This window comes from Chelonia mydas, chromosome 6, assembly GCF_015237465.2.
Source record: "Chelonia mydas isolate rCheMyd1 chromosome 6, rCheMyd1.pri.v2, whole genome shotgun sequence".
NCBI classification, from domain to species: Eukaryota; Metazoa; Chordata; order Testudines; family Cheloniidae; genus Chelonia; species Chelonia mydas.
In genome coordinates this window covers 10,893,282-10,902,926 of record NC_051246.2, presented here as the reverse complement: position 1 = coordinate 10,902,926, position 9,645 = coordinate 10,893,282, and the positions used below count along the sequence as shown (strand labels likewise).

General features: G+C 57.7%; 2 protein-coding genes across 4 annotated transcripts in view; both read left to right on the top strand.

Annotated features, from left to right (window-relative positions):
* Positions 1-9,645, top strand: part of LOC119566362 (zinc finger and SCAN domain-containing protein 2) — a 558,782-nt gene that overhangs the window by 81,228 nt on the left and 467,909 nt on the right. The gene's annotated exons all lie outside the window — the stretch shown is intronic.
* The window catches only part of FBRS (fibrosin), a 31,878-nt gene continuing 23,052 nt past the window's right edge, over positions 820-9,645 (top strand). The window contains exons 1-9 of one of the 2 annotated variants that reach the window (XM_043549183.1): positions 820-2,767; positions 4,013-4,198; positions 4,455-4,490; positions 4,609-4,638; positions 4,888-4,936; positions 6,712-7,111; positions 7,343-7,578; positions 7,943-8,142; positions 8,286-8,330. In XM_043549183.1, coding sequence (XP_043405118.1) covers positions 2,420-2,767; positions 4,013-4,198; positions 4,455-4,490; positions 4,609-4,638; positions 4,888-4,936; positions 6,712-7,111; positions 7,343-7,578; positions 7,943-8,142; positions 8,286-8,330 — 1,530 coding nt within the window. In that variant the 5' untranslated portion in view covers positions 820-2,419. The remainder of the gene's footprint in view (positions 2,768-4,012; positions 4,199-4,454; positions 4,491-4,608; positions 4,639-4,887; positions 4,937-6,711; positions 7,112-7,342; positions 7,579-7,942; positions 8,143-8,285; positions 8,331-9,645) is intronic. The other variant, XM_037899052.2, reaches the window with a different exon arrangement.

Below are 9,645 nucleotides of genomic sequence, written 5' to 3'. Positions count from 1 at the left end.
AAAGCAGATGGGAGGAGGCCAGTGTTAAGGCAACTCTTTTACTGTAGCACCTAGGAGCCCTAGTCCCAGTCCCAGTCTGCATTGTGCTTGGTGCTGTACAAACAAAGTGATTGTCCCTTGAGTGCTGGCCCTGGATTGGGATGAGATATCCCAGGAGGCTGGGATCAGAAATGCTTTTGCATTAGGTACCCAGCCCCTGTGTGTTGTTACATGAAGGAGAGGGGGGCTGACTGCGGGTTATGAGGTGACAGGCTCATTTTTACCCAGCTGGATTCTTCTGGGCCTTGGCCTAAGCCTCCTGCCAACAGCCATCCTTGGCCTGTGGGGATGGAGCAGCTGTGTCCCTGGCAGCAAGGCATAGGCAAGCCTCCATACCTGGCTCCTTGGTGTGGGGTCATACCCCCTTGCCACTGCTGTGGTTTGCGGTGGGGGAGGGATGGAGCTGGGTTTGGGCTGACCTGGTGTGATTGGGCGGGACTCTGAGAGCAGGCCAACATGTGACATGCATGGTGCTGGGGTTGGGTGGGGCACTGGGGCTGTGACATCACAAGGCTGGTTGGTGACATCAGGACAGAATCAGGTCTTGTCATGTGATGTCGTGGTATGGTGGGGCTATGACATCAGTGTAGGATGTGATGTGATCAAGCTGTGCGGTGACATCAACATGCTTTTGCGTCTCCTGGGGACGTTGTGACATCACAATGTGGGGGAGAGAGAGTCCCGGCCTGGGGAGGGGCTGAAGGGACTACTTCTTCTAGCGGAGGGATTTTTCTCCTCTCTGTACTTTCAGCACGTAGCGGAAGGATCGCACGCTGTGGTCGGAGTTGCGTCGCGTGCCGTGCGCAGAAGAGAAGAGGATCCGACAGCGACGCGCACAGACAGAGCCGAGAGAGTCGGGGGACAGTAGCGAGCGGGGCGCGGCCCGTGGAGGGGGAGGGCGAGACCAACCGGGCCCCCTCCCGTGGGGGAAGGAGAGACCGGCTCGGACCGAACCATTCCATCCCCCCCCGCTCCGGCCAATCAACGGGGGGCGGGGGGCAGCGAGGACAGCGTAGGGCACGAGCCTCGCGGCCAATCAGCGCGGGGGTCGCGAGACGCCCCGCTCCCCGCAACGGCCGCGAGACCCCCTCCCCGCCGTCAACGGATTCCTGCCCTCTACGGCCGCTTTCTTAAAGGGACAGAGCAACGTGAGGCGTCAAGGGGGATTTCTACCGGAAGAAAACAACCCCCCTCTTCTTCCCAGCGCCTGTCAATGGATTTAAAGGAAGCCCCGAGCTGGTAAAGGGGAGTTCGCTCCTGCCCCATTGTGGAAAGTGGTTTCTTGTCGGAGGACTTTGACGCCAGGTTCTTAAAGGGGACGCTGGCTGGCTAATGACGGAAGTGGCTGGTGAGATTTAAACTCCGGGTTCTCCGAAGGGACGTGGCCCCCTGACACGAATGCCAAGAAGCGGTTTCTTAAAGGGGCAATGACCCCCACCCCGCGGGAGGCAGAAGCCGTTCGATCCGGATCCTGACCGGGGAGGCGGCCCCCCCCCCGAGCCAGGCGCGTCGGCTGGGGAGACTTGCCCCCGGAGTGTTAAAGGCGAGGTGCCTCCCTCGGCACGTCAACCATTGCCATTGCTGGCAGAAGGGGAAGCCGGAGTCTTCAAGGGGAAGTCCCCCCCGGCGTGTTGGGTTGCTGAAGGCATTTAAATCGGGACTCTCCAAGGGGAAGTGGCCCCAGGCCGGCTACGCAAGCGGCTGACTGCGGTGGCGGTGTCCAGCCCACGCACTTCAAGGGGAGGCCGCACCCCAGAAGCCACCCCCCCCCCCCCGCTGCACTTTGTGCGGGGAGGGATTTAAATCTATTCTGAGGAGGGGCCCCAACCCTGCAAGGGGGGGGCATGTGAGGCCTGATTAAAGGGGAGGCCTCTGCCAGAAGCTGCCTCAGCCCTTTCCTCCCCCATCCTTAAAGGGGAGGCCCCTGGAAAGAGGGTGGTAGCATGGTTTGTTTCGGCAGCAATTTAATCTGAATTAAAGGGGAGGCGCACCTCGGCCCGCCCCCCCGGCTTGGAGTTTATGTCAAGGGGCATTAAACCTCTGTTCTTCGAAAGGCCTGCCTTAAACGGGAGGACGCACGGAGCAGCCGCTGTGGCGTTCTGAAGGCGAGGCCCCCCAAAGCAGCTGCCGCAGGGAGTTCGTGTTGGGGGGCCCTAAATCGGATTTCAAAGGGGACGTTTGCCAGCGCGTGTCAAAATCCACCTTAAAGGAGAGGACGAAGACACACCCCCTCCGCTTCCTGGGGGAGCACCTCCCGCCTCCAGTTCTCCACCAGTCAGCGCCCAGAGGAGAGAGCGAGGACCCAGTTCAGAACAGCTGCCATGCAGCAGGCCGGAGAAGGGTGAAGGGCGTCGCAGGAAGAGGCTTGGCCAGGGGCAGCATGGAAGCAGCGGCCGCTCCTGCCCCCTGCTGGAGCGGGGGGGGTGGCAGGGCCCGGAGGCTGCGGCGCTGCTCGCGGCGGGACCGCGAGAGCCGCCGGAGCCAACGTCGGGGGGGACGCCCGGGGGAGCCTGCCCACCGGGGCGTCCTCTCCTCCTCCTCAGACTCAGAGAGCGAAGGTCCCGCCCCGCCAGCCCCTGTGGCACCCGGTAAGCCCCGGCGCCGGCCTTTGCGCCGGAGGACAAGACCATCAGGCTCCTCCTGTAGCCATGAGGAGGAGGAGGAGGAGGAAGAGGATCTGATTGACGGTTTCGCCATTGCTAGTTTCATCAGTCTGGAGGCACTGGAGGTGAGGGGCTGAGAATCATCCTCAGCCACAGGCGCTATAGGGCACAGGACACACATAGCAGAGCCCATTCCAAGCGAAGCACAGTGGTGTGTGACACACATACGCCACACCCAGAACAGACAATTATAGGCAGCCCAGCCCAGAGAGAGTGGATTTATGTGGTTATGTTTCTGGAGTGCTTGGCATATAGCAGTGGAAGTGGGGTCATGTCTCGGTGCTGTGGGTTCCCGGGGGCTGGAATATAGTGAGGGACGTAGTTAAGTGCCAGAGGTTCCTGAGGGCTGAGATATAGTTGGGGAGACAGGGATGTGTTTTGGGGATGGGATATAGGTGGGGGGGGGGAGGCGGGACGGCATGATGGAGGGGCAGTGTTGTAGTGCCAGGGGATGTTATATAGCATTGGTGGGGGGGAGAGAACACACCTGTACATTGGAACCGGGGGTTCCTAGCACTGGATATAGTGGGAGAGATGGGGCTATCTCTCAGTGGCAAGGGTTCCTGAGGGCTGGGATATAGCAGGGGGACGGGGCCATGACTTTTGTCTGGGATGCTGGGTGCTGTGTCCAGGAAGGGTTGCTCCCCTTTGGGAAGAGGTGCTGTGTCAGGCCGCAACTAAGGCTGTGTCTACATTGCCACTTTCAGCGCTAAAACATTCAGGGGTGTGAAAAAACACCCCTCCTAGCAACAAAAGTTTTAGCGCTGAAAAGTGCCAGTATAGACACCTTGTTCGGAGTGGTTATTTTTTATCACTGCCAGATAAAAAGTGTGGCCACAGGGAACACGAGCAGTGTAGACATACCCTAAGACACTTTCCGGTTAAGATGTGAAGCAGGGAATCCAGGTTTCAGGAGTGCAGGGTGGGGAGCTCTCTGAGCTCCATGTGTTCCTGTTCTGCAGTGACTCATGCTTGCTCCTCTTGTCAGACTGGACTGATTAGGAATCAAGGCGTGTACTCCAGAGTAAAGGTTGAACTCCACCAGGGCAGTTATAGTCTGCCATGTCACGCCCCCCAGGTGGCTGCTTCTCAGTGCCAGGCAAGAGATCCCTACATAAACCATCCCTGTGCCCTGCCCAAGAGGTGGCCATATCTTAGAGTTGGGCAAGGGATCCCAGTATAAGGAGCCCCCCACACTCCACCCCAGAGGTGGCTGCATCTCAGCACTCTGTGAGGGAACTCCTTAGAGATGGCTGGGCAGGTGTCATCTGTCCTCAAGGAGCTGCTTCACCGTCTCCCCCTCCCCACAGAAGGACACGACATTGAGGACCCCCGAGCGGCTGGAGCATCGGCTGAAGCACTCGGGGAAGCGGAAGCGGGACGAGGGGAGTGGCTCAGAAGAGGAGGAGGGCCGTGATGAGAGCTCAGAGAAGGGGTGTGGGCGGCATGCGGGGGAGCGGGCGCTGAGGAGACGCAGCAAGAGGAGGAGGAAAGAGGTCAGTGGAGAGGGGTGTGTGGGTTTGGGCAGGGAGAACTGGGGGGCTGTATGACATGGGGCTGCAAGAGAGGGTGGGGGGACTGGGCAGGGGGACGGGGCATGGGGGAGGTAACGGAGGGTGGGGGCTGGATGAGGACTTTAGGGTGGAGGCCGGGGGGGTGGGTTGCAGGAAATTCTCATGACACATGGCAGGGGCATCCCAACCCTGCTCAGCAGGGGGCGGTGCTGCCAATCATACCCCTTCATTTCCACAGGCCTCCCTCCGCTCCTACTTGGAAACAGGATACATAGTAAGTGGCTCCCTCGCGCTCCGCCTCTCCCCCCTTTGTCTGGCCCACGGCACCCCCTAGGGGCAGGCTCAGGCAGCTCGCCCTCCGCTCATCCCACCTTTGTCTTTCTCCCTTGCAGTGCGACATGGAGAGTGACCCAGGGGAGCAGGTGAGAGGCCCTGAACCCCACCCCTCCTCCTGTCCCCTCCTCCCATCCCCACCCCCTGAACTCCACCAGCCCACCCCTCCTGCCCCCACAGCCCTGAATCCCCCCTCCCCCAGGCAGGCGCATTCGGGAGGGGAACCCTCCATGGGGAGCTCAGAGAATCAAGGATGGTGGGGAGCTCCTGGCGTGTATTTGGCATCAGGGGGCTCCCCACAGCCAGGGATAATGTGAGTTCATTTCTCTCCCTGTCAGGCCTCCAATGATGACCTGGATCAATCGTTCACTGTCTCAACCAACAAAGGTGGGTGCTAAAGAAAAAGAGCAGCCCTTACCGAGCCCCCCGCCCTGCTAACTGCAGCACAGCGCCCCCTGTGACATTACCCTGGGTACAGTCTGGACTGCTGAACAGCTGTGTCCCCTTAATTTTCTAGCCTGCGCTGCCTTTTGCGCTGCTTTGCTGTGAGAACAGCCACTCCTGCTCCTACTCACTCATAGCCCCATACCTGCAAAATCACTCCTAGCTAAATGACATGAGGGCTTTGGCCAGCCGCTCATGAATTACATACAGGGCAACACCAGCAAATTCCCAGTCCCAGCCTTGTCCCCCAGAAATGTACGTCTTGTACTGCATGGCTCCCAGCTGGGCAATACGAGGCAGAAAGACCGTAATTTCATCAGTGGAAAATTATATGCGCAAACTCTGTTATCTCAAGTGGAGGTTCCCAAATGCTTCAATCCAAACACGCTGGCTTAGATAAAACAATAAAACAAGTTTCTTATCTCCAGAAAGAAAGATTTTTAAATGATTACAAGTAATGAGGCATCAAAGTCAGAAATGGTTACAATGAAAATAAAAGGGCAAAAAGGCAAACTAATACCTAACATAAGAACGGCCATACTGGGTCAGACCAAAGATCCATCTAGCCCAGTATCCTGTCTACTGACAGTGGCCAATGCCAGGTGCCCCAGAGGGAATGAACAGAACAGGTAATCATCAAATGAGCCATTCCTTATCACACATTCCCAGCTTCTGGCAAACAGAGGCTCAGGACACCATCCCTGCCCATCCTGGCTAATAGCCATTGATGGACCTGTCCTCCATGAATATATCTAGTTCTTTTTTAAACCCTGTTATAGTCTTGGCCATCACAACATGTGCTGGTAAAGAGTTCCACAGATTGACTGTGCGTTGGGTGAAAAAATACTTCCTTTTACAAGGAAGTACCTAGCTTAACAAGCTACCTTAACAAGCTAAGTCAACTTAAAGCAAAAATGTTTTTCTTGCAATAAGCTTACAGCAGTCTGGCTGGATTGCTTCAGCCAGGATCTCCCCCCAGTTCAGTGATGCTTCCTTTGTCTTTCCAACTTCGCTGCTGCTGTGAGTAGAGATGAAAGGGAGAGAGGTGATTTGGAGGCCACTGTTTTTCGTACCCTTTCCCCCTCTTTGAGGATCATTTCTAGCTGGGGGTCAGGCGACAGGCAGTCAGTTTACACAGAAACCCTCAACTGTGGCTTTGCCAATATGTAAAGTTCTCGCTCACACCCTTCTTCCTGCCAAAGAATGGCTGCTTATCTCGGTGGTAGTCCATGATGGTTCATTGGTTGTGCTGATACCTGGCCGGGATGTCAATGTGTGTTTTGTCTCTGAAGAACTGGTTTGGGCCTGCTTTTATAAACTTGGAACACGTTACAGCAAAGTAATACAGTATAATCTTATAACTTCACATACATTGTTGCCACAAATATTTTACTGGGACGATAATGTTCAGCAGATTATGAGTTTTCTATTACCACCTCACAATGCATACATTTGTACACAATTTATCATAGTCTTTTGAAAAGTGGGAACATGGGGTACAGTCTGTCACAGCCCCCTAGCACTGCACTGGGGCATAGGGCAGCACTGACTGCTGGGGAGAATGCCTCCTACTGAGCCTCCCACCCCGCTCCTTACATGGCAGCACCCACCCACCCCACCCCCAGCGCTGCATTGGGGCATCAGGGGCAGCACTGGCAACCAGGGGAGTGCCCCCTGGTGCTGGGTGGTCTCTCACTGGGTGCTGTCTCTCTCCCCAGCCTCGGGCCCAGTTGGTGCAGTGAACGGGAGCTGTGCAGCCAAACTCTCTGTGATCCCCAAGGTCTCAGGGCTGGAGCGGAGCCAGGAGCGGAGCCACGAGGCTGACGGGGACCCCCTGCTAGTGCCTTTCCTGCCCAAGGACCCCCTTTCTCAGGCAGCCCCAGCCCTCCCTGTGGCCCCAGCCCGGCCTCCTACTCCTCCAGCCCCGCCGCCCTCCCGGACACCCAACCCGGCTGCTGCCCGCACCACGCCCCAGCCCCGGGGTCAGCTGTCGGCGCCACAGGGGGGCCCAGCACCCCACAGCCTGCCCCAGCCCACTGTGCATGGGAAGGGAGCGCCCTTCGCCAGCCCCACGCCGCCGGGGCCCTATGGAGCAGGGCTGGACCTCAGCATTGCCGGGTGAGTGAGCTAGGGAGTGCGTTCCTGCCTTGTTCTTTCCCCCTTCATTCTGTCACCTTTTTCCCCTCATTCTTTTCTTGCTCTCTCTCAGGCGTGCTATTCCCCCCCCCCGTCTTATCTCGTGTTCCGTTCCATGTCTCCTCCTCCCCCCCCCCCACTACTCTTCTCCTGTTCGGTCTCGCTCGTTCTTTCCCCTGGGGCTGACTTTCTCTCTTTCTCTGTCTTTTGCAGGTGCAGCCGGAGCAGCGCACATGCCAAGTCCCTGCTGCCCCCGTGCTCCTCCTCTTCGCAGCTTCCTCCCCGCCCTTCCACCCCCTCGCTGGCCCTGCCCCCCCATGCCTTCCCTTCCACCCTGCGCCCCCCCACCCACCATCACCCACCCCTCTTTCCCCCTTCTCCGGGCCTGCCCCCACCCCCCCCTCTGCTCCAGGTCGCTGGGCACCCGGCCGCAGCCGCAGCCTTATCCGGTGAGTTGGGAGGGAGGCACGAGGGAGTGGGGGGTGTATGGGGAGGGGGAAGGGAGGGGCTGGTGGGGCGAGTCCCATCTCTTCTGGGAAGGGGCCGGCAGAGTGGAGAGGGGAGCATCTTTCAAGGTGGAGCAGGCAGAAGATGGTTCCCATATCTCCAGGGGAGAGGGGCCGGCAGGGGGATCCCATCTCTCTGGGAGGGTGGGGAGGTGGCTGGTGGTGGTGGTGGAAGGGGTTTCACTTCTCAGGATGAGGCTGGTGGGGGGTGCTCTTGTCTTTCTGGGGGCCTGAGGGGGAGAGGCTACAAGGGGGTCCCATCTCCCCCAGATAACTCCACCCCCTGCTTTCTCCTCTCCTTGCTCAGAACAAGAGCTGATCCGGCAGGGCCTGAGCTCACGGTTCCTGACAGCGCAGGGCGGGGCCGACATGGGGGCAGCCGCCATCCGCCCGCTGGCCTTCCAGTTCCACCAGCACAACCACCAGCACCAGCACACCCACCAGCATACGCACCAGCACTTCACCCCCTTCCCACCGGGCATGGTGCCCGGGCCCGCCCCCGCCATGGTGAGTGACCCTTCAGGGGCATCAGCTCCAGTCTGACCCCAGGGCAGGAGACTCTGCCTCAGGGGGAGCGGGGAAAGGGACATGGGCCTCTAGAGAGCACTGGTGCGTTGGGTTCCCCTTATACCCCACTTTTTCTTTTCCAGTTTGAGAAATACCCAGGCAAGATTGATGGGCTTCTGAGGCATAACGTGAGTGCGGCCTTGGCAGCCACTATCCTGTTCCAGGGGTTCCCAAGGGCTGGAATATTGTGGGGGGCAGGGCTTTGTCTAGGTGCCTGGGCTCCTGGGGGCTGGGGTATGGGGGGGGCAGGGCTGTGTCTAGCTTCCAGGGCTCCTGGGGGCTGGGATACTGCTCGGGGCAGGGCTGTGTCTGGGTGATTGGGCTCCTGGGGGCTGGGATATTGTGTGTGTGGGGGGGGGGGGGCGGGGGGCGTCTCAATACCAGGGGAGGTTCTTCGAGCAGTGTCCCTATGGATGCTGCACTGTAGGTGCGCTTGTGCCCCCTATGCCTTTGGTCGGAGATTTCTCATAGAAGTGTCAGGTCCGCTCGCACATGCGTGCTTGTCAGCCTCATGCTCCGTGCTGTTGTTATATAGCACTGCACGGGCGAGCCGCCTTCAGTTCCTTCTCAGCCAACTCGGCCAGAGACAGAGCTCTGACAGCGGTTCCCGTTGAGATTACTTCAGCTGGATCCTGCTCTGTTATTGTAGTAGTCAGTTTGTAGTGCTTAACATTAGTGTAATTAGTTTTAGCTTCCTAGTTATGAAAAATAATTATTTTTTTATGTGTTACATTTAGATAGATATTAGTTAGTAGATAAGGTAGTTCCTGTTCACTGGAAGGTTATGCCCGGTTCTCCCAGTGTCAAACGTTGTCTGTTGTGACGGGCATTCCTCAGTGCATTTGTTGCCTCAGGGAATCACACATTGCCCAGAAGTGTAAATTCTGTCTGGCATTGAAATCTAGAGCCAGAAAAATCAGGGAGATCAAACTTCGGCTCCTCATGATGGAAAGCTCACTACACCCTGCTTCTGACCCAGGCCAAGGGACTCCTCCTGTACGCCAGTCTCCAGGAAAATATGCTACCTCCACTATCTCTCAACTGCTTTCATTGAGGGTATCTTAGAGGAAGACGCAAGACTCCCCTCATAAGCCTTCCAAAGGTCGTGCCCTGAGTTCACCAGGTAGAATCTGTCTCAAAAAAGCCAAGGTCGTAGTATCTTCAGCTACTTCAGCACTGTCTGTTCTCCAATCTGGTACCCATGAGGCTGCTGGTTCCTCAGGTTCCGAGGGCACCACTAGACCAAAAGATGGCAAAGCCTCGGGCCCATCGAGATCGTTGGTACCGTTAGCAGACCAAAGCAGCAAGAAAAGCTCTTCCTCTGCGTCCTTGGTACCAAAGAAGCCCGCTTTGGCTCTGACCACATTTCCCTCAGTGCAGCTGAGACTCATAGTACCATCAGCTCGGTGCAGACTATGGACTTGGTAGTGACAGCACGCTCGG